The sequence below is a fragment of the Mustela erminea genome, chromosome 6, assembly GCF_009829155.1.
Source record: "Mustela erminea isolate mMusErm1 chromosome 6, mMusErm1.Pri, whole genome shotgun sequence".
Classification (NCBI taxonomy): domain Eukaryota; kingdom Metazoa; phylum Chordata; class Mammalia; order Carnivora; family Mustelidae; genus Mustela; species Mustela erminea.
The window spans coordinates 126,974,010-126,994,185 of record NC_045619.1 but is presented as its reverse complement, the minus strand read 5'-3'; the positions used below and the strand labels follow the sequence as shown (position 1 = coordinate 126,994,185).

At 39.6% G+C, this 20,176-nt stretch overlaps 1 protein-coding gene across 1 annotated transcript in view; it reads left to right on the top strand.

Annotated features, from left to right (window-relative positions):
* Positions 1-20,176, top strand: part of C6H10orf67 (chromosome 6 C10orf67 homolog) — a 146,880-nt gene that overhangs the window by 56,420 nt on the left and 70,284 nt on the right. The window contains exons 6-8 of the mRNA XM_032349620.1: positions 2,080-2,212; positions 3,356-3,414; positions 10,141-10,206. Coding sequence (XP_032205511.1) covers positions 2,080-2,212; positions 3,356-3,414; positions 10,141-10,206 — 258 coding nt within the window. The remainder of the gene's footprint in view (positions 1-2,079; positions 2,213-3,355; positions 3,415-10,140; positions 10,207-20,176) is intronic.

Sequence of the window (20,176 nt, the reverse complement as noted above, 5' to 3'; positions counted from 1 at the left end):
AGTCTGAATAGTTAATTACGTGCAGTTCCTGCAGCTGACAGATGGTGGGGACAGAGCTAAAGATTAACCTCACAAGGATGGGGTCTGTGTAGATGGATATGAAGAGGAAAACTGTCCAGTTGAATGTGTTTTCCTTGTTTCCTGCTTTTATAGGAGAGTTTTAGAAAACGCACCGAGGAATTAGCTGCCACCACTTACACATTTTATGCTTCGTGTGATTAATTCAAATAGGTCTTGTTTAGTTTATGATAACGAGGGCTCCTGTCATAGGATGTTCTTATTATGCTAGTTAGGAAATGTATGCTTAAGCCTTTGGAGACAAATATTGCTTGTTTATTTGTTTGTTTGTTCGTTTGTTTAAAAATCCCTTTTTAGTCTATAAGTGCATTCTGTGATGGTTTCAAATTGAACTGTGTGGGACTAGAAATTAATGACTGGGGTTCTTCCTTTATTCCAACAGTGCTGTTTATTAACTATTAGATTTGTCAGTTTTCATCAATTAAGAATGAGTTGGGCTCAAATAATGTAAATGAAGTGGTGGGTCAAAATCACCAAGATTTGTATTGGTTTAGTGCAAAACTTAGCGTCATTTTAAAAATTAACTCTGATGTGACTAACTTCATTAGTAGGCAGCTTCCTGTTGAAGGTACTGGCTTTATTAAATGTACTGCAGAAATTGTAGCCACTCATTTTCCTTCTGAGCCATTATGACCACAGAGTAAAACATATTAATAATTTGCTTTTGGATCTCTCTAAATTTAAATAAAAATACAATTCTGAAAGGAACCCAGTATATTGGGAGGGAAGATTCTATTTTTGAGAGATCTTATTTTTGTGTATTGGCAATCATGACATTGCTGTGAGAAGAATACATTATAATCTGAAGATTACTTCAAAGTTCGAAAGCACTTCTGTTAACTATATGAATTCTGAAGCAAGGCATATAGAACCTTCTATTTCTTTTAACATAATAATATAATGACTTTTTAGCATGCTCCTTAATATTTTGAGATCGTGTGATCGTTTAATATTTTCCCATCAGGAAGTAAAAAGTTCTGCACCAGCTTCCCCGTCCATTACATCTTAATTAAAAAAAAAAAAAAATGTGTGGCAGTAAAATCCAGACAGCCATAAGCGAGAGTATATTCAGATGTTTTTCAATAGCTTTGAAACAGACAAGAAGAAGAAGAAGAAAGGAAGAGTAGCTGTCCCAATAAGCTTCTATTGCGTAAGAAAAAGCCTCTCCCATAATGGACATGGCAAGATTTAAACAAAAGACGCACATAATAAAAATGTAAATGAGTTTGCTTTACTAAAACTATAACTTTAAAGTCCTTTGTTGTAAGTTATCCTGAAACCTTCTTACAAGGTAATCGCTGTTTGCATAGAGATTTAAACCGAAGTCTTCAATAGCATTAAACGCCTGCACAGTCCCCAGTGTGACAGGCATGCAAAGCCACGTTAATGTTCAGAATATGAATTGCCTCTGGGTGGCTCCTCTACCCAGCCGAAAACCAACTGTGTGGATATCCGCGCGCCTGATGGGCTCCATGCGGCTCCCAGCCTGAACACGTCACCGCTTTGACATGTGATGTGCTCTTCATGACACTGGCAGCGCCGACACTGGGAAATGCCACAAAGGCAACAAGCCCCCCTCCTTAGCTGCGCACTTTGCCACCCCCTGGCGCTGCCCGTCCCGGTCCCCCCAGCCTGCCTAGTTACAGGCGGACAGCGCTTCAGACACACACAGGGGGAAGTGTGGGTGGAGAGGCCCCAGCTGCCTCCCCGGGCGCAGCCTCCATAATGAATTGACCTGAATGATGAGGGCACACAAACAGTATGATATGCATTATTCCTGTCAATAAAATGTCCCCATGTGCTGTGGTCTTTGTACAGACTGTACTGCAGCCTTTCTCCAGCGAGCTCTATTTAATCTCCTTCCTTTTTACTATTCATATTATAAGTGTGTAATAGAATTCAGAAAATTATATGATAGCTCTTCTGCATCTCTATTGTCTTGTGTTGCATATTTAAATGCTTGGCTCTCTGCTTAGAGACGCGGATCTCCCCATCTTTCAGGACGCTTTTGCCAGAGAGACGATGCTAGAGAGGGAAAATCTGGAGTACAAAGTGGCAAATGAGAGAATGCTGCAGATCATTGCAGAGCTCGAAGAAGCGATCCGACTCAACCTAAAGGAAAATTCAGCATTAGGTAACCTTTTACAATCGTTTTTGAGAAAAACCTACGCATCGGACACGTCATGTAGTCCGTGGCAGCAGTCATCTTCACCGAACATCCGTTTGCTTGGCTATTTACATGTACAAGACTGGCTTGATAGCCATCTTTGGTTTTCATTGAAGATGGCATTCCTTGCTTGGGAAAGATGGTTTCTTTGTGGTTATATTCTCATGCCATTCTAAATCAAGGTGTTTTTCCACTCCCCCCCGACCCAAGTTGAGCACTGACCTTTGAAAAATGTACAAAGCAGTGCTCTATTTCACTTAGAAATATTATAAAGGATAGAAACTTTTGCTGATTCCTGTTTCACATGCTTGATTGATTATCTAAAATTTATAACCTGTAAATACTTAAGCACGCAGATTGGGGTATGCTTTGTGGAGGAACAGAATTGGCCCTCAGGAAAATATGGCACTATTTACTATGGAATTATCTTCAATTTTGGACAAATTAAAGTACAAATTGTCATGTGTATGTCTCATACTCCCCTTTTTTACATACCATAAGCATTGGTAAAAGTTCCATTTAAATCATGTGTTTTAAAATATTTTTTTCACCTACTGTTATCTTTGTATTTCTGTTACTTACATGATGTTCCCCTTACTTGCAGGGATGAAAAGCAATGAAGAAGCAATTAACAAAACAAAACAAAACAAAAACACTTAACAGCAAAATATTGATGAAATCAGATAGATTACAGTATCCATTGACTATAAAATATACCATATCAGTGTAGTTTCATTTCCCTTCTAACGTGGTGTGATACCACTTTTTCAGGCTTTGGTAGTTCTGAGTCATAAAGTGCCACCTGCTAAAGCACTTTGCATTGGCTGTGACTAACAGCAAAAATGTCCATTGCTAGTATCGATCAAAAGCTTTCAGCCCTCAGCCACACTTGGATCTTGAACTTAGTTCTTAATCCCTATCTGACCAGCCTTCTGAACAGCAGGAAGAAGGCTGTGAATGTCAAGGGCAGTTGTGAAGGTCACAGTCCTGCTAGGACTTGCGTCCGCCATGCCTGCCAGCAGTGTGCAGCCTGCCCTGAAGCAGGGAGCTTGAATACAGGGCCGTAAGCTTGTAATTTCATGGTTGGCCTCTCTTTCCTTTTGTTTACAGAAGATGAAATTATAACTCTGAAAGAGAAGGTAGAAAAGAATCATAGAACTATTCAAAAGGTACTGTAACTTTTTACATTGACGAACGACTCTTTTACATTGAAATACCGGCACGACGGGTGAGATCACACTGTGTCCCGCTTGTCTTGGGGACTTTCTGCATTTAATCTCTCCCGTGATTTGGGTAAGGTCTCTGGTAATCAATAAGAATTCTGCCTTGAAAATGAATTAATGTACAGATAGTTCATTTCTTTGGGATAACTGAGTTATCTACCTTGTTGACTGTAAGGAACTGGAAAGTTATATGACACCAGGGGTCCGAAGATGGGCTAGTGGGAGAATTCTATTATTAAGAATGAGCAATCTTGTTTTCAGCCCAGATGGGGCTTCATGTTCATTTTTGTGTTTGCACATGAACTGGGCTTATGCTATGCAGGGAATCTGCATTTTGAACAGGATTTCTTTTGGTGTCAGCAAGGTCAAGATCTCCCAGGGCATCCAAGGCAGGAGGACCACAGCAGCACAGGTTGGGCTCCCCTGCTTTGCGCTTTCTTAACTCTCTGTGGTAGCATCCCATCCTAGCTATCAGCACATTTTCAGTGAAGGGCCATCTTCCCTGCCGCACTGCTAGCCTCATGAGGGCAGAGATGGTAACATCTCCGTTTCTGGAATATTCCCAGTGCTGAGCACAGTACTTGGTGCACATGGACAGATGCTCTCTGAGTGATTCATAGAATGAGAATGTGTTTAGAGTTCAGGAAATTTACAGGCGAAAATGTGTATTTACATCCCTGATTTATTCCAAATAAACATCAATGTTCTCACCAAATTGAGTGCCAGTTTGAAAATGAAAATTAATTGAAACTGGATAATATTCAGTTTTAATGAAACATTCAGTCCTGCAGAGGCACTAGCAGTGTTTCCAGCGAACAGCCACCTGTGCCTAAGTTTGGGTCCAAATTTCAAGCTGATTTTACAGTTCAGGGTATTCTTAGGTTTTCAATAAGATTACTCTTACAAACTATTTTTTTTTAAAGATTTTATTTATTTATTTGACAGAGAGAGATTACAAGTAGGCAGAGAGGCAGGCAGAGAGAGAGGAGGAAGCAGGCTCCCTGCTGAGCAGAGAGCCCGATGCGGGGCTGGATCCCAGGACCTGAGATCATGACCTGAGCGGAAGGCAGCGGCTTAACCCACTGAGCCACCCAGGCGCCCCTCTTACAAACTATTTTTTAAAGACTTGGTTACCCCGAAGGGTCAGAGGTGGGAGATGTTTTCTCTGAAAACCAGACCCATCACAGGGGTTTGCGGAGCAAGTTCATTTTCTTGCACTTGTCCCATTTGCAGCAGAAAAAGCAGGAGTCCCATCCTCGCAGAGAAAACAAGAGTCTGTGGACAGACAAGTTTAGCCTTCTTGGCATCAATGTCGACAACTGAAAAGATAGTCCCAGCTTTCCAGTGTCACTTAGCCTCCAAGGAAGGTTTAAATGTTTCTAGAAGTGTTCATTCTATCCTGTCACTGGTAGAGATGAGTTGTGGAACCTTACTATTCTCTGCGAGGAGTGCAAGAAATTAAAGCAAAAAATCTGACTAGGAAACCATCAATACCACCAATTAGAAAGAGACATACCCATTCGAATGACAAGTTATATACCCTGTGTGAGTGTAAAGATTCCAGTTAAATGCATCCTCAGCTTCCTTAGGTCCGCACCGGCCAGTGGTAGCCCCATGTAGCTAGCTGACCATACGAGTTGTATCTGGTGCAACTGAAGAACTCAGTTTTTAATTATATTTCATTTTAATTTTTTAATTTAAATTTAAAAACTGATACTTGTTTCAGTTTATTGGGAAACCTTTATGTATATTTTAAATAACTTGGTATGTGAATCTGCTTTTTCTTCTGTAAACTTTATGCAATCTAAATACAGATCAGGTATTTCTGATGAAATTTTAGCTCCGACACTGAGATATGCTGTATGTGAGAAGTACACACTGGGTTTCAAAGACTGCATTTAAGTGAAATATCTCAGCAGTGCTTTTTAAAATTGATTATTACACATTGAGATGATAATATTTTGAATGAGTATTTGGATAAAAATATATTATTAAAATTAATTTCTCATATTTCTCTTACTTTTTTTAATAAGGCTACTATAAAATTCAAAATATATACATATATATGTGTATAAGTATATCTTAGGCCATATTTTTAATTCACAACTCTCTCCTAGACAAATATAGCAGATTCCTAGCCTGATTGATCATTTTTTAAATCCTTTCTCTTTTCTTTTTTTCTTTATATGTACTGGACCACCACAGAACATTGAATACAGGCACAATTTGGTATTGAGCAGAAAGACTCTTGAACCTTGGTTTCCTCTTTCATTTCTGCCACTGTGGTCCCTTGGGCCAGTGCCTTATCCTACTTCCTGTCTCTCACAGGCTTACTGTGAGGGTAGAATGAGATAATGCGCATCCAAGTGCTTTGCTGATTGGAAAGCACGTCAGGAGTTGTTGAACAAATGTGAACTGATATTTACTGGTTTGGTTTCCAATATCCTCCACTAAATCAATTAATTCAGTAATGTTTATTAAATCCTTTTAGTGCCAGGCATTAAGCTACTGTCAAGATACAATAATCACACACATACACACACACACACATACACACACACAGCCCTGCTGTAGAGCAGAATAAATCTAGAGCAAGAGACAAAAATCCTAGGGCTGTGTGACGTGGACTGTAATGGAAGTATGTACATAGAGAAAAGATGTCTAGCTTTACCTGGAAGGTTCTAGAAAGGCTTCACACACAGTTCCACACCTATTTCACACTCCTTCAGTGGAGCTGATCTTTCCAGGTAGGTAGGAGGGTGGAAGTGCTGGGTTCAGAGCATGAATGCATAAGTGTGAGATGTGTTTGTGGACTCTTTTGTGATTTGGTATGGCTGAAGCATGAGGTAGGAATCCAGTGAGCTATGTATGAGCATTTGTCTTGGGGCAGGAAGAGGGGGAACAGGTGAGCAGCTCAGAAGCCCCAGGATAAGACACACCTTGTCTTGTTTACCCCTGGATTCAGTGAAAACGAAGTTGAAAATGGCCTGTAGCTGGTTAAGCTGATCTCTTGCCACCCATCAGGGCTTAAAGCACTGTCTTTTATGATATTCAGTGACTTTCATGTTAAAATTCCAATAATCTAATAACAGCTGAATCTGTATTCCAGCCGTGGCCATAATACGAATCCTTCTGGGAGGGAGTCAGCCAGAAGTCAGAGATGACAGCCCGGCGTGTGGTCAGCATCAGGAGGCAGGGCAGTGTAAGACTGAGTACAGATTGCTCTGGGCCTCGTGGGAGAGCCCAGCATGGATTTTAAGGGGTCCAGGAAGGTTGGAGGAAGGAGTCTGAGCTGACTCCCAGAAGAGCGGTTCTAATACGCCAGGAAGGGGACATGGGAGGTGGGAAGGGTTAGAAACATGCAGAAGGGAAGTCAGTGCATGTGACTGCCTACAGCTGAGGGTATGTGAGAGTCAGGGGTGGCAAGAAGCAGGGCTCCTGGCAGGGATTATTAATCGTGCCAAGGGATTTGCATTGCCTTCTGAGGCCATGGGGGACCTTTAAACGTTGGGGAAGGATTGGATTCATGTCTCAGAAAGAAAATGAGCAGGAGGAAGGAAAATCTAGAACCAGAGAGACCGGTTAAGAGGTTACTTGGATAAAGCAGGGAAAGTAAAATCTGAAACAGAAAGAGGACAGTGACGCTGGGGATGACTGGGAAGGATGAATTCTAGGGATGTTTAGGCAGTAAACTCTACGGTCATTGATTTGGTTGAAGGCAGGAGAGGTAAAAGAGAAGTTCAGGCTGGTGAGCATTTGAGTAAAGATGAGAACAGGCAATGAGGAAAGCCAGAGAGGGGACATCCTGGAAGCAAAGCAAGGGAGGATTTCCTTTGCAGTGTGTCCTGCCACCAGCCATGCTAAAAGCTCAAAAGGGAAGATCAGGCAATTAGTCTGGCAACAGGGTGACCCCCGTGATGTTAATGAGAGTGATTTTCCTGAAACTGTGGGAGCAGGTGAGAAACTGGGTGAATGCAGAAGTGGAGACAGTGAGTGTGGGCAGCCCTCTAGAAGTTGGGCTGTGGCTGGTCAGGGAGAAGTAGGGGAGTAGTTGGAGAGAGACGTGAGGCTGAGGGAGGACATTTTTTAAAGAAGAAACTAGAATATTTTTGAATGATGCCAATGGAAAGATGAAAGAGAGTGGAGACATAAAGCAGAAGAGGTCACTGAGAAGAGTGATCTAAGAGGCAGGAAGGATTGGGGTTAATGGCCTTTGACACCCATTGAAAATTTGGTGACACTCCTTTTCAGACCAAGGTATGATGACTCAAAACAGAATCTTTTCCTTTCCTTCCACCTCATTCCATTACCTCCCCTAACCCTGCAGTCGACCCTCACACCTTATCAACTATACCGCTGTGTTCCTTCAGAGGCTCCTATCTAGCCAGTCCCCACTGTTCTTCAGCCCTGCTCCCGTGGAGATGGGTCAATCCTTACCTGCTGGTGGCATTTCCAAGTGTATGGGGTTTTAACCCAGAGTGGATGCACCCTCTCTCTGTCTATCATTTTACTTGGATCTAATTAACACCCTTTCCTACTATCCCCTACAGCTCTTCTAATCTTACCATTACTTTTCTCAATTTCCATATTCCATCCTCCACACTACTTCCTAATTCACAGAAAACAAGGCAAACACTTGATTTTTTTTCCCCCCCTTCTGCTTTCTCTTCCTCTGTGGCTTATCTTAACTAGCCTTACCTTTACTTGTTTTGATCCAGACAGGATCATTCTTCTTTGCCCTGACTCATCCTTCCATCTATTCCCTGATCATCTCTTCCTTCTCTTCTGGAACTTTCTTCATCAGCCCCTTTCACTCTTATGCCTTTTAAAATTTCCCTCTGGCCTATGACACGGTGAAACCATTATCTTGGTGCTATCCATTGACCTTAATCACACCTAACCCATTACCATTTACTGTACTTCAAATACTATTTCAAAGAAATCTGTGTTTACCAGCCCCCTTTTCACTCCCCCGATGCTAGTTTTTCCTGTGGATAAGGTCACAGTGAGGTTCATATCGCCTTTGATCCTTCTTAGATTTTTTCCTTCCTGGATTATCTGTCATATGTGACAGGACTACTGGCTGTGTCATAGACTCGTCTGCACCAATGTTCACTTCTGATTTGTCACACGATTCTTCCTTCCTTCCTGTCAGTGGCTTCTTATCCTCCATTTTCCTCTTGAATGCCATTCTTGGGAACTCTGTTTATCCTTGGTCTTCCTCATTTTCTCTCTAGCTGATGTCAGTCTCTCCCATAACTGGCACGCTTGCTTACCAGTGATTCCAAACTTCCTCTCCTGCTTCATGATTACCCTGAACACCCCGTCTCTAGTTTCAACTCTGTTTTCATCTTTAATTTCAGTGTTACACGCACTTCAACAGTCCCCATCCATTTCCTATGGTAATTAGAAGTTCTCTCTGTGGCCCTGCATACCCGGGATTCTTTGCTCTCTTGAGGTCGGGAACTGTCTTGTTTATATTCTTAGTCATCAGGCTTAAGAAATGTTTGCTGAAAAAATTCTTTACATATGCATCAAACTCACTGTCAAGACTTGAACTCATTACACCTTGAACCTGGATTCTGCTGTTTTCCCCCACTTAAATGAATGACTTGATTCATCAATCCCAAGAACAGATGAGAAATTGAGAGTCAATCTCTACTCTCTCCTTTCTACTTTATAACTGGTTGGTCACTTGATCTGATTATAATGTGGTTGCTGGGATATGTGGATCTTTATGCTTTTTAACCACCTGAAAATATGGATTATTAACATATTTTCTTATGTATTATGGTCATTTTTCACATTGCTGTCCTACCATACTGTAGATGCTCCAGAGGAAATGTTCTGTTCTACTTCATTTCTGTAACTCCATAGATGAACATAGACCTCCTGGCATCTAAAAGGTGTTCCATCCATGTGTATTAAATGATGAATATATGAATTAATTGAGTGGATGTCAGAACCAAGGTTTGAAGTTCATCAGCGTGTATAACTGACATACAATATATGTATATAATATATCACTGACATATATTGTATGTCATATACATATATGCATATATATATTACATAACTGATATATAATACATAATATATGATATATATCATTGATAATACATATCATGATATATATCAGTTATATTATATCAGTGTATAAAATGTAATGTGATATAAATATACACAAATGGCAAATAATCATTGAAGACAGTGAGGCAAGTCGTAGAAGTAGAGTGTCCCTAGAGTGTACGCTCTTTGATGGCTGTTTTCAGCTGGCATGAATAGAATCTGATGTACACGAAATAGAACACAAAAATCTAAAATAAAAGAAATGGGTCCTATAAAGGAAAAGCAAAATTGCTCTTCTTGACAGACTCTACTTACTTTATTATATATAGATGCACATTTTGTTGGGGTTGTGTGAGGAAGATTATAAATAAATTGGCATTTCCTGTGTGTATATTGCTTGCTTTTCTAGTAAAAATACAGTAATTGTATCATAATGTATTATTGTTACATGAGAATCTACAGACATTTAAATTTTCTAAATCGTATTATAATCCCTTTTTCTCCTGTTTAAAATCAAAATATGTGTTGCTAAATTCTACTGAGGAGGAATTTTAGGCGTTCTGTTCTTTCCTTTAATCAAAATGTAATATTCTTCTCTTTTAGCTGTTTGATGGTAGAGACAGATTACTGTGTGAGCTTGAGTATGAAAAAGCATTAGTTCAAGAAATGGTAAGGTGATTTACATTATTTCCTAATGAATTTGAGATCAGGAATTCAATTTAATCATGAAAGTTTTATAAACTTTATCTATAAACCATGATTTCCCCTTGGTCAATCTAAGTGCATGCCTAATTATAAACTTTTTAAATTGAAGCATAGTTGACACACGATGTTATATTAGTTTCAATTGCGCAACATAGTGATTCGGTGGATGATTCCATACATTAAGCTATGCTCACCATCGTAAGTGTGGTCACCGTACAACGTTGTGACAGTATTTTTGACACTATTTCCCATGCTGTACTTTGCAACCCTGTGACTTATTTATTTTAAAACTGGGAGTTTGTATCTCTTCACCCCCTTCCCTTTTTCTATAAACATTTTTAAATGATCATTGTAAGACAACAGTTTGATTAGTACTATGATAAACATAATAAGCTGCCACATAGATGAGTCTTCCAAAAGAAATTGTGTTACCATTTAAAGAACAGTCCAGAGTTTTTGAGTTTTATAATGGTGATTAAAACACACACACACACACACACACATAGGAGAACCCACTATTTTGAAGGATTTGCTATTTTTAGTTACAAATTGCCATAAGTGACAACAACAAAAAAAGAGCCCAGCTAGATATTTTGGCATTCTGTGTTAGTCTCATAAGAAAACACTGCCTTTTTATGTTCTTTTAAGAGAACTTTCCAGACGGCTGCTCTTTTATTTTATCTGTTGACTACCCACCCCCCAGGCCCCGCCACCTCACCCCCCGCCCAGCTTATGGTGGTGTACTTTGGCTTTCAACTGGTCACCACTAGTACGTCTTTGTTACAGGAAACTGACTGTGTTTATTATAATCAAAAATAAAACACAGCTTGACTTGCGTTCCAAATGTGCTTGAAAAGAATATGATACTGTTTAGAAGAGAAAAGGTTGTTCATAGGAAGTCAACACCACTTCAGATATTGAAACATTCCCTTTTTTACAGCTTGTCACACTTTGTGCCAAGTCATGACTGTTTCCCTTACTCTGTTTTGTTACTCTCAGCACCATGTGTTTTGGGTTCCTTGTCATAGAAATTAATGCAAGACAATGCTCTGGGACGACAATAAAGCCTTCTATGAAACCAACTTGGGAATGCAGGCAAGGAAAAAAATTATGATTAGCTGTTCACAGAAACCATGTGCTGAAAAATAACATTATTTTGAACTCTTTACTTTTAGATACCTGGCCTATAAAAATTGCCTCCATTATTTGAGTATATAGTTGTATAGTTGTGTATAGTATATAGTTGATTTCTTCTCTCCCCACCCCCTTCTGTCACTTTTCCGAAGTCTAGGAATTGCTTTTCCGAACAAACTAAACGTGCACATTGTCATTAAAATTGAAAATGTTTTTCTAGAATGGGAAGCAAATGTCATATTGTCACTTCATTAGCGACATCAGAGAAATAATCCGACTCCCTTGAGTGCCGATACTGTGAACAGAACCCATAGTCCTACTTGGCCTCTTTATTTATACCGTAAGCTGTTAACTGTTAACTATTACATTGCCCACAGGGAAACCAATCATGTTTTATTTTGTTGTTTGGAAGTTTGTGGAGCACCTCACTTGTTGCCAAGCAGCAAGATCTTGCATCACAAACCTCACCCCCTCCCACCCGCCCTGCTGCCCAGGAGCCTTGGGCATGCTCAGAATTGGTTTAGGGGATCGTGATTTCCAAACAGGGAGTCTGCTTAAGGGTCTTCTCATGACCAATTTTCCATGGCAGACCTTTGGGCCCAGCAAGGTCACCACTGGGCACCCCCTCCCTCCTACCAAGGCATTCTGTTGCTAACTCGGGAGGCGGCTGGCTCTGCGGCTGTCTTGGGTTTTCTTTGTTTCTTGCCACGGTACTTTTTTCCAGAAATGGAGGTTTCTGGACTGATGATCGCACCTAGATGGAGAAGTGGGAGACTAGGTGGAGTGGAGGCAGTCATTTTATAGAAATTGACAACTCTCTCACGGAAGGGGTTTTGTTCATGCTTGTCTATTACTGTTTTCCAATGCAGTTTATTTTCTGGTCTCAGTAAGTGTAAGTAAGCCATGAAATTTGGAGTGATGCTATCCTGCGATTGGCTTGAGGGGAATAATTTTGTATCTTCCTATGATTTCTATGTGTAGTGGCTTTCATGTATCCGTTTTAAAAATTGAGATGTAATTGCCCAGAACTTTGTATTGGCTCTAGGTGTACAACAAAATGATTTGATATATGCGTATACTGTAAAGTGATCACCACAGAAAATCTAGTTAACATCCCTCACCACACGTAGTTACAAAATTTGTTTTCTTGTGATAAGAACGTCCGAGATTTGCTCTCTTAGCAATTTCTCAAATACACAATACAGTATTCTTAACTAGAGTCACCATGTTGTGTATTATATTCCTAGGACACGTATTATGATGAGAAGTTTATGTGTTGTGAACACCTTCATCCACTTTGCCGACCTCACTCCACATCCCAGCCCTGGCAATCACCAATATCACCAATCAGTTTCTTTAAGTTCGGTGTTTTAGATTCCACATACGAGTGATGGTATGGTATTTGTCTTCCTCTGATTTATTTTAGCTTAATGTCCTCAAGACCCAGCCATGTTGTCACAAATCATAGGATTTCCTTCTTTTTTATGGCCAAGTACTATTCCATTATAGATACACCACATTTTCTCCATCCATTCATCTGTTAATGGACACTTAGGTTGTTTCCTGTTGGCCATTGTGAATAACAATGGTTGCAGTGACCGTGGGGCTGTAGATAGCTTTTTGAGATGGTGATTTTGCTTCCTTCAGATAAATGGTCAGAAGTAGAATGGCTGGGTTATATGGTAATTCTATTTTTAATCTTTTTGAGGAAACTTCATACTGTTTTCCATAGTGGCTGAGCCAATTGACATTCCCACCAGCAGGGCACAAGCACTCCATTTTCTCCACATTTTTGCCCACCCTTATTATCTTTAGTGAAAGCCATTCTGCCCAGCATGAGGCCATAGCTTATCAATGGTTTTGATTTGCATTTCCCTGATGATTAACAATGCTGAATAGCTTTACCGGTACCTGTTGGCCATTTGAATATCTTCTTTGAAAAATGTCTACTTAGATCATCTGCCCATTTTTTTAAAGATTTTTGCTTATTTATTAGAAAGAGAAAGCATGCACACACATGTGCACATAGGCAATGAGTGCAGGGAGGGACAAAAAGACTCTAGACTGAGCAGGAAGCGGGACATGGGGCTCGAACCCATGACCCCAAAATCATGACCTGCTGAAACAAGGAGTCAGACACTCAACCACCCAGCCACCCAGGTGTCTCAATCATCTGCTGATTTTTAATTGGATTATTTGTTGTTGTTTTTTTAAATTTTGTTTTGGCCATGGAGTTTTATGAGATCTCTATATATTTTGAATATTAATCCCTTACCAGATATATGATTTCCAAATGTTTTCTGCCATTCCATAAGTTGCTGTTTTGTTTTGTTTGTTGTTTCACTGTGCAGAAGTTCTTGAATGTGATGTATTCTCACTTGTTTATTTTTTATTTCGTTACTTGTGCGTTAGTTGTCATATCCAAAAAAATCACTGCTGAGCTCGATGTCAAGCAGCTTTTCTCTTATGTTTTCTTCAAGGAGTTTTATGACTTCAGGCTTTATATTTAAGTCTGTAATTTATTTTTAGTTAATTTTTAAGAGTGACATAAGATAGGGGTCTAGTTTCTTTCTTTGACATGTGAAGGTACAATTTTCCCAGCACCATTTATTGAAGAGACCATCTTTCCTTTATTGAGTGTCCTTGACTCCTTTGTCAAATATTAGTTGACCGTTTATTCATAGGTTTATTTTTGGACTCTTGACTCTGTTTCTGTTGGTGTATGTGTCTGTCTTTATGCTAGTACCCCTAGCTATCTTTATGCTAATATTATTTTGATTACTATAGCTTTATAATATAGTTTGAAATCATGAAGTGTGATGTCTCCGGATTTGTTCTTCTTTCTCAGATTGCTTTTTTTTTTTGGTTTTTGTTTTTTGGGTTTTTTTTTCCTTTTTTTTTTTTGGTGGGAGGTGGTCTTTTGTGGTTCCATATAAGTTTTAGAATTATTTTTTCTACCTTGGTAAAAAGCACCTTCTGTAAAAAGTGGAATTTTAATAGGAATTGTATTGGCTTTGAGTAGTACAGCCCTTTTAACAATGTTAGTTCTTCCAGTCCATGAACATGAGATATCTTTCCATTTATTTGTGTCTTCTTCAATTTCTCTCATCAGTGGCTTATAGTTTTCAGTATACAGATCATTCACCTCCTTGGTTAAAAAAAAAAAAAAAAAGTGTCCTCATCAGAAAAGTACTATAACTGAACTCTTAATTTTAACTAATTTTTCATCTGTTTCATCCCAGTGTATTTGGCTTCTAGGGACAATCTAGACTTAAGATAGAAAGGAGCTACAAAGGTTGCTATAACCTCTCATTGGGGGGGCATAGCACCGAGTTACTGCTACGGTTGGCCTTGAACCTGTAACTGGGTTCCCTATTGCCTGAGTTCCCTTGGAGTCATGCCTCAGGTCTGTCTATGCCTGTTTCAGGTAATGTGGCAGTGTTGGTCATTCAACTAGCAAACCAGTACTTTGGTGACCCAGATATTTACTATAATAAAATATTTGACTGAATTTCTTTGCAAAGGCTTATGTATTTGAAAAAATTTAGGTTATTATATCAGTTCTCATTACCGCTGTTCTCCATTTTTAAATTTTGGTTTTTTAGCGAGAGAGTGAGTGTGCAAATGGGGAGAAGGGCAAGGGGAGAGGAAGAGAGAGATCTTAAGGAGGCTCCATGCCCAGCAGTGTGCCCCACAGGGGCTCGATCTCACAACCTTGAGATCATGACCTGAGCTGAAGTCGAGAGTCAGACGCCCAACTGACTGAGCCACCCAGGCTCCCATCACGGGTACCGTTACTGTTCTGATTTGTGTTCCACAGGTAGAATCTACAGTTTCCCAACTGTTGCTGCCATAGGATAGAGAACTACTTTGAAACCTGGGGGATGCTTTCAGTGATCTGTGGGAAACTGCACTTACATTATAGCTCCGGGAATTGTGGCAATGAATGAAGACGAGTGCGACCTGAGTAGTGGCTCAAGGTGACTGAATCCCCATAAAGTTGGCAGACCACAGAGCACGTTCTACTATCCGTGCAGTTCCTGACTCACTGTCCATAAGTTCCTGCCCACCAGTCAGGAAATGTGCTTTTTTCATGTAGTTCTGGACTTCTGGTAGATCTGCTCAGCCTTCACGATCTACTTCTAAGCCACAGGGCAGAGGGCAGACCTTGTGAAAGGAATAGTTCCCTTGAGCCAATGTCACTCTAAATCTACCACAATGAAGCCTTCAGGCCCGTGCCACAATTCATCCCCAGTGAAATCAGCAGGCACATTAGTCACATTTGTCCACTTATAATCAGGAGGTATATTACCAGATGTCTCAGAGCGCTGTTTCTTCTGTGTGGTTCCCTCTTCCTAAAGTGTCCTTCCTTGGTTAGCTCTGGCTTGTCCCTCAGGTCAGAGGTCAGATAATACCTCTGGGAACTCCTCCCTCTTACTCCCCTAGACCGGAGCAGCTGCCCACCCTCACATAGTCCCCCTCTTGTGGCTCTCCTCATGCTCTGTGGAGAGGATCTGTTGATTGATCTGCTATTTCCATCTGGTGAGCTGCTTGAAATCAGGAAGTGCATCTTGTTCACAGTTGTACCCCCAAAACCTACCATGGTGGCTGCCACAGAGTAGAAACTCAAATATTTGTTATGAGCAAATGAAGGAATGAGTTTTAAAAATGGTTAGTTGAAAATGACTTAGCCCACACTATATATAGCCCAACTATATGAACCACATATAGTTTCATAAGCAGATAATACTGTTAATACACATGTGACACAGCTACACAATACAGGAACTAACTACAGTGTACTCTCCAGTATTAATTTATAGGTTTTGTTCCAGTGGTTCTCAAACTTTCTGATCTCCGGATCCCTTTCCACTCTTAAAAATTATTGAGGCCTCGAAGGAGATTTGGTTTAGATTGTTTTTTATCAGCTAATATTTATTGCCTGTGAAATTAAAATACAATCAAATTATTTATTAGTTCATTTGAAAATAACAATAATCTCTTACATGCTAAAAATAAATAGCATATTATCTATAAAAATATTTTCCAAAACCAAAAAGGTTTAGTAAGAGTGGCATTGCCTTACATTTTTGCAAACTTCTTGAATATGTCTGACTAGAAGACAGCTGGATCCTTATATCTGCCTCTGCGTTCATTCTATCAGGGTAAATATCACAGAGCCTCTGGAAAACTCCACTGTGTACTGGAGAGAACAGGAGAGTGAAAAATTATCTTTGTCATGTTAGGAAAATAATAATGATGTTGGAAAAGCCCTAAAGATTTTGGGAACCCCATGGATCCTTGGACCATCCACTGAGATCTGCTGCTCTCTTTAATAAGAAAAAACTCTTAGCCAGATGTGGTTAAGGGAAATGTCTTTGTTCTGTTCTAGTCCTGATCCTATTTCCTTTGTTTCTATTTAATTCATTTAGTCCCTGATTCTCCCCCTTGACACCTCTCTGTCAGAATGTTACACTACTACATTGCAATGGACACAAGCCATTAGTGCTGAGTTCAGGCAGAAAGCTCCAAATTTTTGCTAGAGGAAATTGTCATTTATCTGTCACTGAGTAGTAGTTGCAGTAAATGTTCACTGTGGGGAATACCCAGTGTTGTGCTATAGTAATCCTAGATGTTATGCAGGGGTAAGAGCCGTAAGTACCAGTAGCATATATGGTATATGTATAAAGTTCACTAGGAACAATTTACAAGAAGAAAATGAAGAGAGGACACTCTGCCTTGGTCTTTTATTCCTCCACTGCAAGATGATGTTGGGCTAGGCCAGCAGGATGAATCATGGAATGTGCTGCAGGAGAAAAACCTGAGCTCCATACAATGTTTTACATTTATTGTGGAGGTAGGAAAGGGTACCGGTTCCATCTAGTGCATCTTTGTTCTAGAAGCTTCCTGGCCAGGGAAATGCCCTCTTAAGATCATTCAGACTTGGGCTCAAGAAAGTGGCACCAATGCCGTCAGTATCAAGTCTCCCAGAGAACTTACTTCAGTACGGTTGAGCCATCTCACTGGTCAACTAACAGGCAGGGGAAAGATTAAGGAGCTATGGGGCCATGGATTATCTGTCCCCACTGGAAAGTGTGATGGTTCCTTTCCTCCTCCGAGAAAAGAGAGTGGGTTACTCACACTACACTTAGTGATGTCATAGCTGAGTCATAACTGAGAGGGTGACCTGCTCTGGTATGACCAGGACCAGAACTTCTCCAGGCTTAACGCGGAGAGTCTTGTATCTAGAAACCCCCCAGTCAGGCAAACCAGAATAGTTGGTCCTCCTGGTAGCTAGAGACCTGAAAGTTCCTCCAAGAGCGGACATGATTCTGTGTATCAACTCCAATGTAGTAAGAGGATTCTGAGGGAAAATTCAAACTCTTTGGGAAAGAGGGCCTAAACTTTTTCCATTACACACACTGATACTGATTAGTGGGGTAAACTAGCAAATAAGCTAGGCAGTCCAACCAACTCCCAGAATAAAGGAAACAAAAAAATGTAGATGAAATAGTATAAACATCTTTATAAATAAAGCACCAAAGAATTGACAAGAGAGGGATTACCAGGTAAAATCAAATGTCAAGGGAGAAACATTAGGGAGAACTTAACATTCCAAACTGATCTTTCCCTTAGGGCATTCACTAGTCTGGGCAAACCAGAAACAGAAGTCACAGTGCTGGGCATGCTAGAATGTGTGTGTGTGTGTGTGTGTGTGTGTGTGTGTGTGTGTGAAGAGGTGGTAAGTAGGGAACTCCCATACTACGCTAAGAACCAGTGACCTTTTCTGTGGGGTGAATGTAAACCAAAAGTAACTTAGCAGGAAATAAGGAACCATGTGTGAGAAACAAAAAATACTATGGATTGGTCATTGTTATATGCCTCCCACTCTCCTTTTTTGGAAGGAGAGGGTCTCTAGAGGTTATCCTATGTCCCACTATGGTGTGTTGACTGTGGGGGTTGGATAATCATCTCTTTAGTTCCTGCATCTTCAGGTCAAGATAGACTGTTCTCAAGGAGGGTTAGCTGCACCTGGACCAGATTTAGACAATGAGCTCTTGGCTTCATGCTGACACTTAATGGGATTTTTGGAGGCTTGGGTGATTATGAATGTGTTTTGCGTATGTGTAAAATGTATGAGCCAGAAGGCAGATAAATGTAGAAAAAGCATTTGAGAGAGTCCAATATACATTTGTGATAAAACTCTTAGTGAGAAGCTCTTGGGTGGTGCGGTTGGTTAATTGTCCCATTCTTGATCTCCGTCCAGGACTTGATACCAGGATCGTGAGTTCAGGCATCATATTGGGCTAGACATTGGGTGTGGACCCGACTTAAGAAAAAAAAGAAAAAAAATATCTCAGTTAAATAGGAATAGAGCTTATAATGAGTATCTATAAAACATTTTAAACTACTGTCATGTTTCATGGGAAAAGGCTGAAGGCTAACGCCAGAAATGAGAGAAGAATTTCTGCTCTTCTGAGTGTTATATACAACTAATGAATCTTTGAACGCTACATCAAAAACTAATGACGTACTACATGTTGGCTAACTGAACATAAAAAAAAAAATTATTTCTGCTCTTATCATCTCCATTCAACATTGTATTTTAGATCTCAACCAGTTTAATAATGTAAGAAAAAGAAATAAATGGTATCCAGATTAGAAAGGAAGAAGTAGAACTATTTTTACTACCGGATGACTTGATTGTCTATATAGGAAATCCTAAAGAATCTACAAAAAAACCACTAGGATTAATAAGTGAACTTATCAAGGTCACAAAGATTAAGATACAAAAACAGTGTTTGTATACAAGCAATAAACAATGAAAAATGAAAATTTTTAAAAACACCACTATAATAGCATAAAAATATGAAATGCTTATGAATAAATTTGACAAAATCTGTACAAAACCATACAAACACTCCTGAGAGAATTTAAAGACTTAAGTAGAAGGAGAAACATAGCATGTTCATTATTTAGAAGATATAAACTCCCAGTTATCTCCAAAATTATTTATAGATTCAACACAATCCCAGTCAAAATCATAGCAGGCTTGTTTTTTGAACCAGCAATCTCCTCTAAAATTTATATGGAAATTCATGGACCTTCCATAGCTGAAATAATTTTGAAAAAGAACAAAGCTGAAGGACTCACACAACCTGCTTTCAAGACTTATTCTAGAGGCATAGTAGTCAAGGTACAATGATGTTGGTGTAAGGATAAACATATACATTGGTGGAATGGAATAGAGACCCCATAAATAAACCTAGTGGAACATATATGGCAAATTGATTTCTGACAAAGGTATCAAGTCAATTTAAGCAGGAAAGGATGATCTTCTCAAAAAAGGGTACTGGATCTCTTGGATAGTTATAAACCAAAAATGAATCTCAACTCTCACCTCACATCTCATGTAAAATTTAACTCACATGGACCATAAACCTAAATGTAATAGCTAAAACCACAGGATTTCTAGAATAAGGTGCAGAAGGGGATTTTGTATATGGGAAAAATGTAAAATGTTGGAGCGAGAGAGCAGATAGGTTTAGGAAAAACACATGAGAAACTCCAATATATATTTATGATGAAAACTCTCAGCACACTGGGAATAGACAGAGTTAAGGGGAAGTCTTGGTACAATTTTTTAAGTACCTAAAGCAGATTGAAATATAAAACATATCAAATATATGAGATACAGCTAAAGCCGTGCTGAGAAGGAAATATTGTTCCAAATGCTTACAAGAGAGAAGAGGAAGGTCTGAAATCAATAATCGAAGTTTCTACCTCAAGAAATTAGAAA